Genomic DNA, 21,455 nt, shown 5'->3' with positions numbered 1-21,455 from the left:
AACATCCCCGCCGACACACACACACACACACACACAGTACCATTTAGTCGGTTTTTCACTAATCCCCATGTATGTGGACTGATTTGGATGAAACTTGATCCAGGAGATGTCTGCAACGTCCCGGTTCTAACGAGACCCGTGTCCGTAGCTGCAGCGGTTGTCCTGTTCCAGACACAATTAGCCCGAAAAGTGCCAAGGAGAAAAATAATGATAAAAACCCTGACAATAACAATAACCACTCTATTTGTGTTTGTCTACAACGACGCAAATGCATCTAGGAAGCAGCTTATAAAATGAAAATAGCCATCTGATGATGGGGATTTTCACTCTACTCTGCATCCAGCCTAGACATTTTCAAAACGTTACCCCACCTCACCACTAGATGGCAGCAGAGCGTGGAAATTACACTGCGTTGTCTTCGTTGGCTTTCTCTAAGAGCAATAGCAGAAGGTCAGAGACTGAGAGACTGAGAGACTGAGACTGTGAAGAGGGTTAAACATTCAATGGCACAGTTCTCTGAGGAGCTGTCAGGAAGGAATACACTGCTCCACTTCATGACCCTCAACTCCAACCCAAACAAAAAGCCAAGCGATGAGAGTGCACTGACAAAACGTCATGCATCATTTTCCTCCTCCTCTGCAGCCCCAGTGTCAGCCACAGTGCGCCGATTTGGGTTAGTGCTGTTTCTGATGTTCAAGAGAAACAAAGGAAGAACCTTGATGGGAATCTTTGGGGTTTTTTTTGCTGCTTGAAGACTTTTTTTTTTTTTTTTTTTTTTTTTTCCACTCATCATCAACATCATCATCATATCTGAATGGGATTTTATCAAAGTGGAATAATGTTTTGGAGCAGAGGGTCCTGGTTGCCAGTGGTGTTTGGGGCTGTGCTGGTAGTTCTTACTGCAGGGAATAATGGACCGAACCAGGACAGAAGACAGTCTGCGTCGTCCTCATGCTTTGGAGGGTTTGACCTCTACTTTGTTTTGGACAAGTAAGTGAGATCACTCATGCCATGGCTACCTTACACGCATAACATAGCGCAATTTATTTTGTTGCTTAATTTCCATCTACCTCCATTATCAGAGATAGGTTCAGTGAATAGTCCCCTCTCCCTGTATCACCTGTTGACAATGACCCCTTGCATGTTACCCTGGATCGGTGATTTGCAGTGATGTCAACGTGTCTTGTTTCATTGTCGCATTTGCTTGTAGATTATATGCGTTGTGAATCATTTTGTCTCCAGATTCTCCTATCAGCTGTAATCTGTGCAGACTGAAATGTGTTTCATCATTGAAATGACTTTGAACAAGTTTGGCCCAAGTGGGAATCAAAGCGCCTACCTGTAAGGCCGGTGTTATTCTCTACAAATTAAGGTGTGAGGGAGGTTCAGCCAACATCTCATTTGGATTTATGCTCCTTTCCACACTGATCTCAGGGCAGATTTCTGGTAGGCTTTTATAAGGACCAGTGCCATAAATACAATTGCCACACCATTTTCCTTTCATAGGTATTTCAACATCAATATATCCCAACCATTTTCCAACTGCGCAACTGATGGATGCGCAGGTTCTTTAAAAATGACATTTATTACATATCCAGGTTGTGGTCTTTGGGTCGATTCGGAGCAGTTACTTTAAAACGCTGCGTCGAGCACATGGCTCAGAAACCATCGAAGTTGACATTGAGCCACCGTGGCTGTCAACAGGGTTAGCAAATGTGTCATCCAACTAAACCAATTGCATCCATTTGATCTGTAAGATGAAGTCCAGGTGCTGCGATCAAGAATTTACATCCTCCTCTCCTTTTAACTACACTTTGATGAGAGCCTCTTACCAGATATTAATGGATTTTCCATTTGTCCCACATATGAATGCCAGCCCTGGAGTCAAAGCAGCAGCACAGCGCTTTCTGCTGTGGGGAACCAGGGCAGCGGCTGGTCATAGAGAGTCATGGTTACACGGAGCTGGACTTTACAGACTGAAATCAACTGCATGTTTGCACCGCGCTGTATTTGTTCTATACGGTGCTATACTTCTGTTTACTCAAAATGCTTCCTCTCGTCTTTCGTCTGGACGTGAGCCCTGACTTGAACCTGGGGTTTTTTGGGGTTTACATTTTCCTCCCTTCAGTCTGACTGCGCTCTGGCCTTTTCCAACTGTCCTCTTGTGACGTCTGAGCCCTCCCCTCCTCTCCTCTCATCCCTCGACTCTGTATCTGCACAACCCTTTCTCCATTAGGTCCAGATGTTCCCATGCCTCGGTTTATTGGCTGGGCTGTTTTCTCTGGAACTTGTGTCATGGAAACAATGGAGCAGAGGTGTTTTGAGAGATGTTGCAAGGGTGGAGGGGCACACAAATAAAAGAGTACCGCTTAATAATTTTAACCAGTGACTAAGTATTACTTAGTATAACATATAGGATCATCTACATGGTTGCAGTAGGGGCAGCTTAAAAGCCATTTTCTATTAAGATGAAAATATTCTCTCCTCTCCTCTCCAGAACCTCTTTAGTTCAGTCTTTATTTTCCGCATGGATTGTGGACATGATTCCATTATGCAAAAAATGAGGTTACACTTAGACGTCTGAAAGGTACGTCTGAATTGAGCTAATGAAGATAAACCAACGGGGAGTTATGCAGCTGCAGACATCTGTGAAAACATCCAATCCAATCCACTCCAATCAAATCCCACAATTGTCCATCTTAATGCTATGGGTGAAAAACAAACAAACAAAAAAAAACAACGCAGTTGTTGTTGCAGTTTTGCGACTGGGAACCGGACAGTATAGACCATTTTCATGGCGTCTGAGCTCAGTCTAAACACAGACGTTCATATAGAGCAGGCATATAGGCGTAATGAGGGTTAATTCATCTGACTCCACTAACACTGAGGTCACTGCCGCTATTGCATTATAAAGACATTGGGAGAAATGTGAGACGTGTGACATCATCCTTTCTCCACCAGCATAGGATTGCTGCGCCGTTAGAAAATGGCAAATATCTACTCAATCCCAACTATGCAACAGGCTGCCTCCCTCCCTCCCTCCCTGAGGACTTGGGGGAGGTGAAAGGGACAATAGTAGTTAATATATGTCAAGGAAAGTCTTGCAGACAATTTGAATACACTTTATTATCAAACCAAACAGCATACTACTGTCTTTGACGGATAACACAAGTAACACAAGTAATACACACCTGACTTTGGCCATTTTCCTCTGCAGATCCGGGAGTGTACAGAATCACTGGACTGAAATCTATCACTTTGTAGAACATCTGGCTCACAAATTCATCAGGTAAAGCACGTTTATTCCCTCTAAGTAAGCACAATCTCGGACAATGGATACTGATATGGTTTCGGGGGAATGAAATGAGCATCACTGATCACCCATCTCTCCCCTAATCTCAGCCCACAGTTGCGGATGTCTTTCATCGTCTTTTCCACCGAGGGGAAGATTCTCATGAGGCTGACAGAAGACAGGTGGGTCCACAAAGAGAAAGAGAGATTGGGTTCTCTCGAGTGTTCTATCCGTCCATCCTGAATGGCAAGTGTCTGCAAATTAGTCGCGTCAGTGGGATCACTCAAAACCTTTATTGCCGTGAGCAGAATCAAAGCTGATGCTTTTCCCACACTGTAATCAGATTGCATTGTCTCTCGTGTGGACGACTACTCCAACATGTGTTTTTCGGCACGCTGTGGGCTGCATGTGTGTCTAATCTTTCCTCAGGCACGGTTTCCAGGCAGCCGCAAAACGCTCTCACTGTTTATGGCTTTCCTGCTATCTCACTGAACAAAAGGCAGATTTCCGCTCAATCTTCTTGACAGAGCCGGAGCCAAAATCCTCAAATGTGTATTAATTCTTCAGTCTGGTGCACGCGGTTCAGCGTTTTCTTGAAATGCCGGCCAGGTGGGAACGCTCATTTTATCACCGTGCCTGACGGAGGTTTATTTTTTTAGTCATAGAGGAGTTCAACGATGATTCCAGTGAAAAAGGATTTTATTTATTTAGACATGTCAAATAATGCAGATAACGTGCGGTTCTGTGTGTTGCTCAGGGAGCGAATTCGCAAAGGCCTAGAGGAGCTCCAGAGGGTTCTTCCAGGAGGAGACACCTTCATGCATGAGGGCATCCTGAGGGTGAGGTTCTGGTTAAAACTATGAACTGGCCACTTCCTGGTCTACAGCAGGGGTTCCCAACCTCAAAAGAGACCCTCAAAAATCAAACCTGATTGACTATGAGACCCCCGATTTAGAAGACGCAATACTTTTTCAGGCATTTATTACCTGTTGGTGGTTGTATTTTGTCTGAATTGATTCTATTTTCATGGTAATGAGAGCCATGTTTTTAGTGTATAAAAATACATTATACCATATGTAGTCACAGATTTTCTAATTTCCAATCCTTTCATGTAGAATTTTGAACCAATATTTAATTATTAATAAACATATTCCTCAAATCGCCCCAGGCCTCATGACCACACTGCGATCTCTGGCGACCCCATGTGGGGGTCCAGCACCTCAGGTTGGGAATCACTAGTCTAGACTCTAGAACAGGGGTGTCAATTATTTCTGTGGATGTCAAAAAATGTTTAACATTCACAATTAATTACTTTCTAACTGTGTGAAATGTTGTGTTATCCCCTATTTTAAAGACCACTTTGATGAGAGAGCTTGCAATTGACTGATTCGAACTTTATTAGTCAGTCATGCACACACGCACGGCAAGCTGTATTGAGTCCAATTTCTTCCACGACCCAAAATGACTTTGACGCCCCTGGTTTAGCGCTGTCCACCTGGAAAGTAGAAGGAGTTGTGCTGTTTGTTTTAATCCAGCTTCTATTCTCTTACAGGCCAGCGAGCAGATTTACCATGGAAACTCTGAAGGTCTGTATTTCCCAGCCTTCATTGTTTACATCCTGGAAATCATTTTTTTCTTATATTATACAAATTGTCTGCCAGTGAGACGGTTTGGATTAGCTCATGTATCATTATTATTATTATCGCTAAGCAGCAAGTGTGCCGTCTCCCATTTTACGATTTGATAGAGGAGAATTAAAAAAAAAATGCTGTCACAACTGATTGTCGGTGATAACCCTTTGAAAATTTGTGATGGATCTCAACATGGAAAAAATTAATCACTGAAATAACTTTTTATATTGTACAAGACAAGAGGACATTCCGCCGGAAATGTGACCCGTTTACTCCGTCTCCAGGTTATCGCACCGCGAGCGTCATCATAGCACTCACGGATGGAGAGCTGCACGAGGACCTGTTTTACTACGCAGAGAGAGAGGTGAGAGAGAGAGAGAGAGAGAGAGAGTGTGTGCGTGTGTGTGACGGTGGTTTGGTGGGTTAGATTTTGACTTCTTTTTTTAAACAGGTGAAGCGCATGACCTCACTCCCCGACTGCCTTTTGATGCCTCTCTCTAGTTAGAAGGGGGTCAGGCCATCTGTCAGATTTATATATCCCATCTGCCCCCATCGCACGGAACACTCCAAGCCGCTCCCCACACATCTGCGCCCGGAATCCGCAGATCTATATTCTTCTATAAGCGTCGGGGGAGTGAGGCGCTGGCATGCGGACCTCAGACTTTTTAATCCGCTTTGGACGGCGAGGTCAAGGGGCTTCGCACGGCGCTGACGGGAAGATCAATGTCCCGGGCGGCCTCAGCGGTTTACCTTGCAGAAACAATAAATAGCGGCATGCAACAACAACAACAACAACAACACGGTGTCACTCAACATGTTTGCCACAAACTGCGGCTTGAGCGACTCCCTTCGGCTCGGTTGTAATTTAATTCAGGTGTTGAGCCTCTTTTCTCTCTCTCTCTCTCTCTCTCTCACTCTGGAATACCTGACAGGCCAACCGCTCCCGCAGCCTGGGAGCCTCTGTTTACTGCGTCGGGGTGAAGGACTTCAATGAGACGCAGGTGTGTGTGTGTGTGTCTGTTTGTTCTTGCTCCACGTCCTCCTTTTACATCTTGGACAAACATGGCGTCCGTGCGAGACCCGAGGAAATTAAGCGGAGTGGAGGTGGATTCACGGCCTTTAACGATCCCCGTTGCGTGTTGTTTCAGCTGGCCAACATCGCTGACAGCAAGGACCACGTCTTCCCCGTGAACGATGGCTTCGAGGCCCTGCAAAGTGTCATCGATTCGGTAAGCGTGTAAAGATCTCGCCCCCGTGCACCAACAACAAAGATGGTGAATGTAACTAGGTCCGTTCACCACTACCTGCCGCAACCGCGTCTTCCCCGCTTCTCATCTGCCGGCGCTGGAGCGCTGGGCCACACGGCATCAAAGTGCCTCTTGACTTGTCTTGACTTCTGCCTTTTCGTGTCTGCTGGAAAAAGGGCGGTAGAGCGGTTGTCACGCAGGGGCCATCGTTGCCCTCGCTTTGAGGGTTTTTTTTTGAGCTGGGTCGAAGGTCAGAGAACTGACCGTCATCTGGAGCAGGTTAAGGGCGTGGGCTCGGCTCCCGGCTCGGTATGAGGTAAACAGGGCAGTCCCGCAAGTCAGGTCACATCTCCCGGGTTACGGCGCACGCCTTTTTAGACGATGGGCGCACCGTTACACACAGTAACGCACGCAGAGCACAAACAAGAGTCCTGGTGGTAATTTAAGATCTGATGACTCCATACGATATCGTGAGAACACGGTAGACAAAGATGAATAATCAAGCACGTGCTGTGAACTGTAGCCGAAAACTGATCCTCAAGAAAGAAATAAAGTCTGTAACGTCGGTAATCTTGGGCAGAGAAACGGTAGGGTTCTAAGTCCGGTTCATTACTTTTTTCGCAAAAACCTAAAGTCATCCAGGAACCTCCTCCCTTCCTCCTCTCCAGATCCTGAAAAAGTCCTGCATTGAAATCCTGGCGGCGGAGCCTTCTAGTATCTGCGCAGGGGGTAAGTAGGGTAACACGAACGGCCTCCGGGCCTTTCCCATCCATCTTCCCTATAAGCCACCGCTCCTCGCTGAGTGAGACGTCTCAAGCACCCTCCATTTCGGGAGGTAGAGATGCAGGCCGCCTTGTCAGGTCGGGCGTCGTAAATAATGTCCACGCACACAGTAGCGAGATGATTTGCTCCGGATGATTTAACCCCCGACCTCATGCCAACGCCAGCTACAATAAATTTTGACACAACTCACCCGAAGCCAACTCAAGCTATCCAGCCATAACACACACATTTTTACACAAAACAATACTTCCCTCATTGTAAAAAAAGACATGTTTACATGACATTCTATTGGGGTTTTGTGGTATTGGCTCCTGAATAGAGCTCGGTAATTTGCCCATATGTCAGCACAATCAGCACAAAAGTTATTTTCCTCAAGAAACCCGATTTTTTTTTTCTTTTTTGCCGTGGTTCAAATACGGGATTCTGCGCCGAGGCGGTGTTTGACTATTTTTCTTCCCCTTTGCACTCAGAGTCCTTCCAGGTGGTGGTGCGGGGAAACGGATTCCTCCACGCCCGCAACGTGGACAAGGTGCTCTGCAGCTTCAGGATCAACGACACCCTCACCAAGAGTGAGTCGAACCTCTCTCAAATATCCCCCGAAAGCCATGCCTCCGAGTCGTAAAAATGTGGCTGGAGTTCCCAGAAGATCAAATAACCCACCGCACCGGTCCCTGTCCCATTCATTAATTGATTTTGATTTCAAACACCACCCGTTAGGTTTTTACTGGATGGAAAGAGTGCCGGAGTCTAAAACATTACGGGGGAAGCGTGCCGCACACAAGGTACAAAGGTGGGGTGCGGGAGGGGGGCGGGGGGTGGTCCTCGGGCCTTCACCGGAGTCCCTAATGGTTTGTGAACCCACTTCCGAGAATGGGCGGCATTAAAGCTGCAGGAGGTGCCGTTCTAATAACAGAGCAACAGACTCAAACGCTGAACACAAGCAAGGCTGACGCTGCGAGCCAGCGGGAGCATGGGTGGTGTTTTGGTTTTTAAAGGTTTAACAGATGAAGGGATCTCAGTACTCAGGATGTTTTTTACCAGAACCCCACCCCCCCACCCCCCTACCCCATTGTAAGTCTTTCATGAGTTTTGGGAACCATTTCATTATCCTATTGGTCTCCTACCTCCTACTTTTGGTACTTTGGCAGAAGCACCTTGGCAGAAGCACGACGACACAGTAATGAATCCTCTTTTAAGTGTCAATCGAAAGGTTCGTCAGAGAGTTTAATTGTCTGTGATAGAACAGTCACATCCACACCCAAAACGAGGGCATGGAACCGAATTTGGTTCAAATCGCAACGTCATGCCCGTCGTATTATCTTGTATATACACACTCCACCAGATATATCTGAACGCTGTCCCGCGGAGCTTGTTTACTTCACTTCGCGGGGGCAAAAGTGAAGATGAAAACAATCGGGTCACGGATCTCCTGCAGGGTTTTCTCTGTTTTCTCTGTTCTGCGAGGACACCCCAGCGCCGATTGTACACCAGTGAATGATCCCAGCCCCTACTGCAGGCCTCTCCGCGCTTGAAAGATCCAGTGAAATGGGTGGAAAAGGAAGGAGCCGTGTGTAACTACATGTGTTGAGCAGCTGAAGCCATGTTTTTTGTCTTTGCTGTCTCCAGGAAAGGCGGCAGCAGAGTTGGGTGCTCTGCGAATCTGTGGGATTATATTCTTTTTGGTGGCAGTTGGTAAACTAGATAATGAGAAGCCTTCTGAATAAGGCGGACTGGTTCTCCACAGATCTGCCTGCATGTGGGATCATCTCTGGTCGTTATTACATTTAATTTATATGCTGAGAGAGCTGTAATTTTGCTGCAAAAATGACCTTCCTGCACACCTTGGGAGCAGACCGTCCATCAGGCCTCCAATGTGTCTGCCATAGTGCTTTTTCAACCCTGCGGGGCCATTCTGAGTGCAAGGTGGTTGCCGTCAGAGATGAACCTCGGAGTCTGAATATTTGGCCCAGTTTACCCTGGCATCAAGCCCGTTAATGGCAGCATTGACGCCGCTGTGTGGTGTTTCTAGAGCGGAGCGGCCGCTGCTCTCCCGTTGATTTGCTCAGTGGTCGGGTATGCTCGGCCTCGGCCAGGATAAACACACAGCCCCGGGCGACCACTCCGCTTGAATTTGTTTTGCTAAAAGCCAGCTGGACGCAGAAAAAAAAAAAAATTGGGATAACAAAAAAAATGGATCTGACTTAAAAAACAAACAAAAAGGGTCTTTTTTATTATTCTTTTTGGGAAGATACAGATGTCTCCTCACAGCGGACCACAAAGTGCCCAATTTAGATCTATACGGGTCAAGTAGCCATGAACTATAGTGTGAGGTAATTTATAGGCAAACGTATTTATTTTAAATGCCATCATCATGTCAGCCCAACACTAATTACCCAATGAAATGTCATCTGAAGCGAATCAACAAATTAATCCCGCCCTGAGATAAACTCGGATGACATAATCCAAGAGGAGATTGGGGTCATGATTCCATAGTGTCTAATTGTTAAAGGTTCCTAACGGAGGGACTCGCTATGTAAACGGATACTGGTCCTCACTGCCGTTGCGAGACAGAAATGGAACGTTTGGCTGCTGTTTTGGCCATTTTCTGAACCTTTTACCTCCCCCTCTTCTAGTGGAGAAGCCTTTGGTTGTGGAAGATACATATCTGCTCTGCCCTGCGCCAATACTCCAAGACGAGGGAATGTGAGTTGAACTTTTAAATAGATGTCCGCTTGCATAAACCCCAAAATATCTCCCTGTCTCCATCTGCGCCATTAATCGGCATCTCAAAAGTCAAATCACCGACGTGTGATTTGCTTCGGTGTTGCATAATGGGAACACCAAAGCCATTTTCATCTTCATCTCTCCTAGGGCGGCCAATCTCTACGTCAGTATGAACGAAGGGCTCAGCTTCATCTCCAGTTCGGTCACTATCACCACTGTGGGCTGTGTGAGTCTTTTTGTTTTTTTATTGACGTAGTTTGAATGGATCATCCACCATCCCCGCTCCATTTATTCGCTCAGTGCTGTACTGTATATTGGTGAGATGTGGTAAGATTGACTGCCGGTCTGTCACAGTCAGATGGGACCATCCTGGCCATCGCTCTGCTCATCCTGATGCTGCTCCTGGTGCTTGCGCTGCTTTGGTGGTTCTGGCCGCTCTGCTGCACGGTGGTGAGTCCCAGTAACACACACACACACACACACACACGCACACGCACACGCACACGCACACGCACACGCACACGCACGGCCTCATAGGCATCGGGGAACATCGGGTCGGAGTGCAGCAATAGGGTGCTGAGATATGGCGAGGTGTCGTTTCCAGCTCTGTTTTGTCTGGCTACCGCTCCCACGGGGCATCTTGTTAACCTCAACAACATTGCCACGGCGAGAAGGTGAAGGTTTGATTCGGCCTCCCCTAGATAAATTTGGCTTCGCAAGAGGAGAGGTTAAAAACCGCCCGGCGAAGATGTGTTGAAGTAATTACAGCGTCCCGCTTGGGGTCACAGCTGGTGACCTCTCGAGTTCCTAGAGGTCTTTCCTCGAGACACTGTCTCTACCGTGTAGGACCTGGGAACAGGGAGTATATTGCGAAACACTCTCCTATTTAAGATTTTTCGCCTAATCCCAGTGTCACCATAAAACACAAGCAGCACACTCCAGTATAGTGATTCATAACGGTTTTTTTTTTTCCCCTTGTCTTTTGATAATGATCCGTCACACTGGATCCGATAGAAACGGAAAATGTCTGATGGAAGAACACGGCGTCCTCAACACTGAACATTCAAATAAAGCAGAAAGCTGTCCGTCAGTCTGCTTATTGTCACAATCTGAAACTATCACAATTAAGAGTATAGTGTCCATTGAACTTATATTTTTTAACAACGCTTGGAACAGAAACATTGCGAATAAGCCAGAGAAAGAAGTCAGATTTACAACGTGGCTCCCTTTTTCTCGAACAGTTCTTTTTTTTTTTTTGCTTTCGGTCGCCACGATACCCAGTATTATTTGGGAAAAGTGACGCTAGGTTACCATAGCAAACCGGTTTGGGCTCCGGGGCGTTTGGAGAGGCACAAGGGGAAAATCAGCAATCCAAATCAAAATTTGCTCTCGATTCACCAACTGCAACAAAAGCAAAAGGGGATTTGTCCGTGGGTGACAACGGAGGAAAATATCGGCCGTGCACGCAGTGACGTAAAGTCAACACCGCACGCGCTTGCAAGAGGCTGCCGAGTTCCTCCACAACGCTCTGTCGTGCTGAGTCAGCTTCAGGTGGAACAGAACAGAACTCACCGCACCACGAGAGAGTGGATCTGACGGAAGGGAGGGAAATAAGTTCTGAGGCCTGCATCCAATGCTTAACTTTGGGGTTTGAGTTGCTCGATGCACAAAGCATAGAGGAATAAAAAAAAAGGGAATTCTTTCGAAAATACTGTACATGAGAGTCCATTGAGAGTGTTCGGAGGCACTGCTAGCTGCCACTGAACTCTCTCCTCCTCCAAGTCAGCCACCACGGGCCTAAAAAGTTGGACGCAGACTTTCTAGGTCAGTGTGTTGCAACACGAAGATACCTTAAACGTCCCTCAGCCAAGTGTTGTTGTGTAAGCCGCGTTGTTATGTGCGTGGGACGCATCACGCCCGCTGCTTCCTCAGAATTATGCATTTTGACATTTGATTTCTTAACCCTCCTCCTAACACTCCTCACGCATCTCTTGTTTTTGTTTTCCCAGATCATCCGCGAGCCCCCGCCGCCCGTTGTGGAGGAGAGCTCGGTGAGACGCACACTTTGGATCATTAAATATCTTCCAGTCTCTCCATCTGGTCTAATCCGTTGCCTTTTTAATTTACATTACAACAGGGACCTTTTTTTTTTTTTTGTGCGTGAAATGATGCAACAAATAAAACAACTATTCCTTGTTTGGCAAATATCTAAAGAAATATTGAATCATTCATAGGAATATGCGGGTCAACCAAATGGCTAGATAAACAAATCCAGTGAATTGAATTAATTTATTAAGCATAGAGACATTTGATAAACAGACACAGAGAGCTCCTAAATTAGTCTAAATTAGTAATCAAAGTCTCTCAGGTTGAAAGCTCTCGTGGGAAACCTCATTAGACGCTCCAGTGGGTTCTGCAAAGAGTAGAAAACAGCGAGCTACGGTAGAATCCCAATCGTGCAGTTTGCTGCTTGCAATCTAACAAGCCACCATTCCCACTTCCGCAGGACGAGGAGGACTTTGATGCTCCTAAGAAGAAGTGGCCCACTGTGGACGCTTCATACTACGGGGGGAGAGGAGTCGGTGGGATCAAAAGAATGGAGGTGAGCAATGTGAACCGCCTTAAGAAGGGAGGCCGTGATGGACGGCGTCGGTCTCTCCGATTGTTTAAAAAGCGCGCTTGGCTCCTAGACCAAATGTGTCAAATGGAATCGTGTTTTACATTAGGGTTCAAGAGGACACGGCTTCCAGTGCGGACGTTTTATCGTGTTTGACTTGTTGCACCAAGAGGCTCCACAACGAGTTCTGCAGCCCCGGAAACGTTCTGGTCCATTTAGCTTTCAGGAGGGATTAGAGCTCACCTCAATTACATCTACACACTGGGCAACATCCAGCGCTGCGTTTAAAAGACGCCCGCTGCAAAATTCTCGTTTCTCGTGTCAAATATGTGTCAGTACGGTACAGAATGTATACGAGAGGTTGCAAACGTGTTCCCGAATAGTCTCAGAGCAATCGCAAAGAGAGTTCCAGAATCTCAGGTTGGGCTTAGAAATGAGGGAACATCGAAAAAGTGTCTGACCGTAGGGGGGCTGCCCCTTGTTGGAAATACAGCACCAGACAGCTCCTTTCGTGTTTTCACACAATTTTACATCATGAATCTCGAACCTGACCCGCTCAAACGCGTCTGTCCAATGACTTGCCAGGTCCGGTGGGGGGAGAAAGGCTCCACCGAGGAAGGAGCCAAGCTGGAAAAGGCCAAAAACGCCAAAGTAAAGATGCCCGAGCAGGAGTTTGTGCAGCCCCCTAGCCGGGTTCTCAACAACGGCATGCGAAAACCCCCGGGCCCACGCAAGTGGTATTCACCCATCAAGGTACCGTCGCAGCCCCGCCCGGAGGAAATACGTCTGGAGAATGTGTTTAGCTAAGCCCCCTTAATATGTTCCGCAGATGCTATTTTAAATCAGATTTGAGAAAACAATAAAAAAGTGCAAGCTTGCGGTTGTTGAATGACAACTCTTTATGGCAAAAACACGTGCTGCTGTAGGATTTGATGGACTGCAGCTCAAATCCATTCCCTAGAAAGAACGTCTTTGATATTTAAAGCTTATTTTACACAGAATTTACAAATTATTTATCATCTTATAGTCCTTATCAGCCCTATAAATGTCATGAAATACATATACATTATTACTAGGCATCAGACAAATGAACAGAGTAAGTGGCTGTGGCTATATTGCATGACTGAACTACGTTATTGAAATGTCACAGTGAGGGGAGTGCAGGATGCTTAGGTAACATCAGCGAGGCGGCCCCTGGCGCACGATCCCCACTTCCAGGGCCAGGAGGAGGTTAAAGGAATTGTTCTAAGTATTCCCGGTCACCAGGGGATCGCTAATAGAAACCAGACTGGTGGGGAAATTACCTCCTGGGAGCAGAGCTGCAGAGCCAGCAGTTTTTTTGTTTTGGTTTTTTTTTGGGGGGGGGGGGGGGGGGGGGGGGGGGGGGGGGGGATACACGACATCTTGCATTTTCTGTCATTTTCCTCCGAGCCGTGGCTGTATTCTTAGAAAATCGAGAGCCGTGATCAATTAACACCATTTCAGACGTAGAGTTTGAGATGGCTGTGTGGTACTTGAGGAGATTTGGAGTCTTTGAAATAGGGGTAACCTGACATTTTGTTATCATTATGATTTATTATGAAAAATGTTTTGTTTTCTTTCTTCTGCATTTTAATTTTAATTTAGGGTTCTTTTTTAAAATAGTTTTTTCTCAATATTTTAATAGTTTTTTTTTTATATAGAAAAAACAGCATCAGTAGTACCAATACATTGTCTGTTTTTCCAGGGCAAATTGGATGCTTTGTGGGTGCTTCTAAGGAAAGGCTACGACCGCGTATCAGTAATGAGACCCCATCCCGGGGACAAGGTAAGAACAACACGAAAACTTTAAAAGGTAAAAACTGAAATGGTTGCCTAAATAGGCTTTTTAAATTAATTTATTTTTAATACACGGTGACGCAAATCCTTGGTTTTGGCAGAAGAGAAGATTTCTTTTGTAAATAGAGAATGTTGTGAAAACGGAGCAGCTGTGAGCAATAAAGTAAGCATTAAAAGAGAGGCTGATGGGAAAACTGGCGGTGGGCTGGCATTAAGTCCCCAAAGACCAGCATACGATACATCCCGATCTAAAGGAGTCTGGAAAAGCCATTATGAGAAGACAAATGTAAAAAGTTGGGCTCTTTAGGGGGCAGGAACAACACACACGCTGACCTCCAGCGCCGACCGCCGAGGTCTAGTCTGGGGCTGGAGGATTTAGAGGCGTAATTTCCATGTAGAGCACTTCTTCAACCACAAGGAATGATGTTACAAAATAATCCCTTGCTGCTCAAGAAGGCAGGAAGGTTTTTTCTTTTGTTTTGTTTGTGCAGCCAGGTATATTTACGTATTCTAGGAATTTGTTTTGTTGAGGTTTAGCGCATGTCAGTACAGACAATGAGCATAAAAAAAAAGAAGAAAAAAAAGATGAACAGTCTTTATTCTCAAAATTTAATAAAAAAAAAAAAAAGAACAATAAAAAAATAAAAATGGTCAAATATATACAAATAGCAAAAAAACAACAATACAAAAAACAGAAATAGTCAGATACTGCATATAAATATAATTTATTATACTTAATAATGATAAAAAAAATGCACCCATGGCCACAAAAGGTTGAAAAACCTCATTTGTGGATGATATTATTCAATGGAATATGACAAATCAACTCCAAGACGATGGTACAAATTATCTAGACCTGAAGCTTCCTATTGAATCCAATGAGCTGCTGTGAATGTTTGGGGACCGACTGCTGTGAATTGTGTGTAGTCAATTATGATAGCCATCAGAAATAGTTTTACCCTTTCTTGACTGCAACAAAGCTGTCCCCTTGACGATGAGGCCAGCGGGAGGAGCAGATTGTGTCCATAAAGCTCTTCATCAGAGCAGGGGAGGAAAGAGCAGCTCTGCTGTCCGTGATGACTCGCAGTAAACAACCCAGCTCTGGTTGCAATTAGAAATGTCTAGTAAAAGCCAAGTTTTTATAACTTCTCCTAAATGAATGCAGCAGTAATAAGGAAGTAGGTCAGTGCATCCCATCTGAACGCGGCAGCACACTGGGCTCCCGTCCGCTAACAAACTAGTTCCGTTTGTTTAATTGTTTGGGTTCAGCGAGGCCATCTGGAGAAGTTGGAACTTATTCGACATTAGTTTTGAGTGTTTCTAAAGTCCATTATTCTGCCTGTCGGTTCCATCTCATTTCCTTGCGTGTGTGTAACAGAATTAACCGTCATCTAGAGATGAATGTACATGGAGATGGAGGACAGTTGGCACCAAACGTCCCATGATTTTTGGTTTCCACCCGTCTAACGTGCGTCATTTGAGTGTGATCCTTATCTTTGCGCAGGGCTTCGCCGGTGTGGCCGTCTCCTTTGAGTCCGACCCGCTCCCATATTCAATCAGACTGAGCTCATCCCGAAAGGGGAATGGCGGCAGAAATACATGAAAATAGAGCAAACACACAATATTGCGCCTAATGAAAGCCATGAATCAAAACCCCAGCATGTGAGGTCTGGCTTCACGTACCGGGGCGTGGCCTAACGGAGCGGAAACAACTGGGATGTGGCTCCGCGATCATAGACATCAAACTAAAGCCAGTGCCGCAGCAAACCGCAGCCCACGATACAAATGAAATGAGACGACTTAGGTTTGTAACAGACGCACACAAAGGAAAAGGGCGTGGTACAAAAGGAAAAAGGGTTTGAGACTCTCCACTGGAGGTGATGATGGAAGTCCCATGTCTGCCAGGGACAACAACAAATGAAGGAAACTTGAAGATTTATGAATAAAATAAAGCTAAGGAGCGTCTCATAATTATGACTTACGAAGACATCATAGTATCGTGACTTTCTATTCATATTAAAACTAGGCTAGACTTATTATGTTTATGTAGACTGTAAGTCTGTCCGTCTTTCATATACATACATTACATGCACTATATAGTATCTATCCGTCAGATATAAAAACCCATCTATAAAAAAAAAAACTAGGCTATTTGCTGCCATTAGGAGCTGGTCATTCAATGAACATAGAAAATCGCATTGAACACTATGTCAAACGTGGCTTTACAAACGAATGACCAGATGAAATTCTCAAATTGCAAGCAAGTTAGTTCAAAATTCTGACTTAGAATCTCATAATTATGACTAAGTTATCTCATAATTTTGACTTAGTAAGTCATATTTAAAACCCACTGGTTAGATTTTTATTGTTACTGCAGCGTGCTGCATTTCACAAAACCCCAAAAACTACAATTGGTCACAGAAGGCGCTTTCGCACCGTTCTTAGTTCTAAGAACCTTCGGGGGACCCGACCTTTTCTTTTGTGTCCTCACTGCGTCATCCAGGAACGAACATAATTGTTAAAACACTGTTCTTGAGTGACATCAGTGACGTAAGTGCACGTTGATTGGTGCAGACGTAAATCCGCGGTGATTGGTCGAACACATGAAAAATGAGATACTTCATTTCAGGTTAACATGACTTTATTTCTACACACGTCCCGTCGCCCTGGGCGGTGACCGGCCCAGAGTGAGAGGAGAATACAGTGGATCACCTTTACAGCACCGTACAGACCTCGTATCACAGTCCAGAAACGGTCTGATCACGCACGGCATTACGGAAACTGGGAACACTGCACCTAACGCGACTAAACTGGACCCTGTGCCTGCAGCTATATTTATTTTTCTCGATTTGTCTAGAACTCGCCGACAGGTATTTATACCTGCGGGGACGCGGACGCTACGTGAAACCTTAAAGGGGCAGTACAGTGGAAACTATTTCGACTGTGGACAATAGTCACACATCTGGTGTAGCCATCAGGGAAAAACAAAAAAAAAAAAAAGTCTCAAAGCAACCAAGCTGTGTGCGCCTTGTCAAAGCAATCAGATATTTAAAGATATACATACACCAGAATCCGCTTTATTTTCTCAGCGCCAGACTGATAAAAACAAAAAAATATCACCCGCTCAAACGAAATGGGCTGAATGAGATACAAATGCAGGCGTACAAAACTCCCTGTCACCATGTTATTGTGATCATAACGTGGAGTTAGAACGTTTCAGAAAGCATTTGTAATTGTGTCACAAAAAACACACTCAATCACTTTGGAGTTGGCGACCAAAACAGAGAAGCAGTTTTCCAGCCGTTTTAGCTGCGTAAACAGTTTTTCACTCTGCAAACTTTCTACCGTAGTATCGATCTCACGAGGGAATTAAAGCAATGATGGCTTTGATACCACTGCATAGAATGACATTTCTATGCAATGTATCACACATACATATTTGACTATTTTATTACTATTTTTTCTTGATTCTTGATTTTTTTCGGACTGGTCTGTAGTGAGTCGAACCAGACAGATCACCCGGACAGATCCCTAGTGTACTGTATGTAAATGTGCTTCGTGGAATAAATTTCTGATATTTTTGTCTTCACCATTAGTCACCTATTTCATTCAATAATAGACTAATAAAAGCAACAGAGGCATAAAAATCTTTTTTTTTTTTTCCTATTTCAGGGAAGGTGCATGAACTTCACCCGGGTCAAGTCCAACTCTCCCTCTCGCTACCCGAACTACACCCAACCTCCATCCTCCATCTACAACCCCCCCGCCCCCCAGGGCATGCTGCCCCCCACCCCCAAGGTCCAACCCTCCTCCTCCCCTGCTCTGTCCGTCTGCTCCACCTTGCTGCCCCTGCCTCCCACGCCCCCTCCCTCCTCCTCCACTCCGTCTCCGCCCGCCACGCCTCCGCCCTACACCCCGCTCCCCAATCGGGCTCTCCCTCCCACCGCGCTGGCGGCGTTCCCTGCCTCCCCGCCCTCCCCCCCTCCTCCTCCTCCACTCTCCGCCCCGTCCTCGCCCGCTGGCTCCTTGCCCCCTCCGCCGCAGGGGCCTCCCCCCGGACGGGCTCCGCCCCCTGCCCGCCCGCCACCACGCCCCACCCTGTAGACCTCCACCCAGCAATGGAGGCGAGAGAGACAGAGTTGTGCAGGATTGAAAAGGTGCAGAGCTACGGTCTCCCACCACGACTCCACCTGGAACGGGAGGTGGTCCGAGGGGTCCATGTCATGGTGAGCGGTTCTGACGCCTTTCTGCTTTTATGGCGAGGACTAGCGGCATAAGAATCTCTGTTCCAGCTATTTGTCTACGGTGACATTTTGGACACATTGAGCACAGCGGTGCAATTTGTTCAGATGCTTGAAGTTGAAAGACGTTCCACGATGGCGTGCCCAAAAACACTCACCCTTCCGTGCTCCTTCAGGCCCCATTGTCCTATCTGCAAACACAGAAGAATGGATTAAGTCTTCCGAATAAAAGCAGAGGAATGGGTTTTATTGATGCTTTATTCCGCCAGAGACTACGTGTGGAATATAATCTGTCTCGGACATTAAAAAGAGATGTGCTGTGCATATATCCACAAGTAGCGGTGGTAGGTTTAAGCAGAGGCATCCGAAAAATCACCACAGCTGCATTACTGGGGGTTCCTTACTTGCATGTAACTGCATTTAAAGTCCCTGTGTGTGACTTTACACCATCTATACAATGTTTATACATTTTATGCGCCATTTCTTTTGTCTTGGGTGTAAAGAAAAAAAAAACCCCAAAAAACCCAACATTCTTTCTTTGCACAGAACGTATCTGAGCAGCGATGCAACAGATGAAATCAAGAATGTGTGACGTTTGTGTTTCTTGTAGCATTGCCAACATTCATCACCCTTCACCCTCTCTCTCTGAGCTGCAGAGCCAAGGTTGATTAGTCATTGAGTCAGAAAAAGTAAAAAAAAAATAATAATAATAATAAAACAAAAAAACATATCTCACCCCAAAGGGAGTGCATTAAAAAAAAAATCATTAATCGAGGCAGAGGAGGCTGTGGTGTCCACGTGGTTTCACATAAATAATCCTGATGGAACCACATGTGTGTGAGACGCCGAGCGAGGGAGGAGAGAGAGAGAGACAGAGAGAGAGAGAGAGAGAGAGAGCGAGATCCCATATGGGACGTCCAAAGAGAAAATATCTGCAGTGCCCTGCAGCGTCTGGAGTGCGGAGACCTGCGTCCTTCACACGAGGACGACCACTGCTGCAGCCCGATCCACACACAGAGCGGACGTGGATCGGAAAGTTGGCTTTCCGTTCTGTTCACCGTTCAGAGACGAGGGCCTAGAGCTTAGTTAGAGATAAGATTTTTTTTTTTTTTTGGTTAGTTTGGAGTTTTATTTGCCTATCCTTATCCTTAACGCACCTGCAGCGGCTAGAAAGGACCCCCCCCCCTCGACCGTCCACCTGCACAGCCTGTTAGGATTTGAAGATGAAAGCAAACGATTCCGTAAAAGACTTGCGAAGCAATGTGCTAGAGTTCTTCTTTTAACCAGTGTCAGGTGAAGATGCTTCGGGCTTTGGATCGCACACATCTGGACTTGAAAACTCAATCTCCATTCCCCGAATCTATAGTGTACCTTGTGCATGCCATTAAAATCGTGCATTGCCCAGAGTTCTTCTCTTTGACTCAGCCCTTGTTGGGTTGATGGCGTCACCAGATCCACGCACGGTATTCTTCCAATGTCCTATAGAGCGACTGGCGACAAGCGTCCCAGTTTGCCTCAGTCGCCAGAAGTGCGCGGCTGGAATCTGGACGCCAACGTTAACGGCATCCAGATGTTCACATGAATTATGTCACATTAACGGAGCGGCGCAGGCTATCTCGGAAAATATTAGACACCATCTAATCCTCAGGAAATGTGGACGGGCTGCAGGAATCGCACGCTGGTGTTAATTGCGTAGGCAGCGGTGGAGGAGGAGGAGACGGAGCAGAGCTGAGATACATAGTGTTATTACCTCTGAATGCTATTAAACCAAAACTGAGGGAAAGGGAAAATAATGATCCCTGATTCTCCTCACTTTATCTCCTGTTTCCTGGGTAATATTGTGCAGAATATTTGACATATTTCTTACTAAGAGCGACTTTTTAATGCTGATGTTCATGGCGTTTCTGCATCTGAACCCGATGCAGTTCGGCATTATCTGTTTCCTTTCCCAATACAGTCCCAACATACCCATTCAGCACGCGTCCTGTCTGAGTTCATTGTAGAGCAGTGGGGTTTTATCTTTGTGAGTTCTGAAAATGACTAATAACCACATATTTATGATCAACTTTAAAACAAACAAACAAAAGTCAAGGCTTTAGGAGCTTTATGAAAGCCAAGTAGTTGATGGGAGGGACGGGATCTTTCTGTTGTCTACAGCAGAAGGCAATCATTGGAGCAACTCCCGAGGCGGAATAAAGGCGACAGCACCAGATGGACTGATGTCGCAGCAGCTGTCACTAGTTACTCATCACCTGCATCATCAGCAGATTGATTTGGTTGGAGACGGTTTGGGGGCGCAGCACAGTTGAGCATCTCGGAGGACCCCGCAAGAAGCTGCCATGATCTCTGTGATCGGGGACGGTGGACAGGGAGGATGGAGAATTACTTTCCACAAATTTGCCGCTGCCCTCCGCGTTTACCTGGTGTCCGCGATCAGGGCCTTCGTCGTGACCAGCTGCTGCAACGAAGCCGTCCTGCGAGCCCTGCTGGTCGTCACCCGGTGTTTGGCAGCTTTCCTCTCGGTCTCTCTCAGAGTCAACGCGGGTGTCAGGGTCGCTCTGCAGGACTTGATCTCGCACGAGGAGTCGGTGCGTTGGCACTCCCCCGCGCGGACGCCTGCGTGTTGCCAGTGTGTGGAACACTTCAGGCTGATCCGTTCTATACTTCGCGCTCTTTCTGCTCTTTTCCTGGCTGCCCTCCACTTGGCGTCGTCCTCCCTGGCGCGCGCGCAATGGTGCTTTAAAGTGTCCGTTGTCGTTATGAGGACTTTGCACGGATGCTTCAGCCCCATTTTGTCGAGTGTGTGGGCCGTCACCGGCTACTCTGCTCATACACTTATCAGCATTTGGGATCTGTGATGTTTTTGAAGTGACCACTGAACTCTGGCCTCCTTTTCGACCTGTAATATCAATCATTGTGCTGGAGGGGGAAGAAAAGGAAAAATATTTTACATGAGCACTTTTTTTTTTCTTTGGAAATTTCATTCAATGTTTTTTCATTCGTATGTTTTACGTCTAGCCTTTTTAAATGTTTTATTAAATTTGTTGTGAAATACTCATGGGCAATTTGACTACCAAGCTAATTCTGCGCACAGTGTATTGT

The 21,455-nt window shown here is 46.1% G+C and overlaps 1 protein-coding gene across 1 annotated transcript; it reads left to right on the top strand.

The window, feature by feature from the left end:
- Positions 1 to 556: 556 nt before the first annotated feature.
- antxr1a (ANTXR cell adhesion molecule 1a) lies at positions 557 to 21,435 on the top strand. Its single transcript, XM_080003708.1, has 18 exons — positions 557 to 990; positions 3,218 to 3,289; positions 3,403 to 3,474; positions 4,050 to 4,131; positions 4,845 to 4,878; positions 5,208 to 5,287; positions 5,856 to 5,924; positions 6,072 to 6,152; positions 6,839 to 6,899; positions 7,424 to 7,522; positions 9,587 to 9,656; positions 9,825 to 9,903; positions 10,032 to 10,127; positions 11,687 to 11,728; positions 12,184 to 12,279; positions 12,880 to 13,047; positions 14,021 to 14,101; positions 17,785 to 21,435. The coding sequence occupies exons 1-18, from the start codon at positions 815 to 817 to the stop codon at positions 18,214 to 18,216; spliced, it is 1,890 nt and encodes a 629-aa protein (XP_079859834.1). The 5' UTR covers positions 557 to 814; the 3' UTR covers positions 18,217 to 21,435.
- The last annotated feature ends 20 nt before the right edge of the window (positions 21,436 to 21,455 follow it).

Source organism: Zeus faber (genome assembly GCF_960531495.2).
Source record: "Zeus faber genome assembly, chromosome: 7".
NCBI classification, from domain to species: Eukaryota; Metazoa; Chordata; class Actinopteri; order Zeiformes; family Zeidae; genus Zeus; species Zeus faber.
This window is presented reverse-complemented; position numbering and strand designations above follow the sequence as displayed.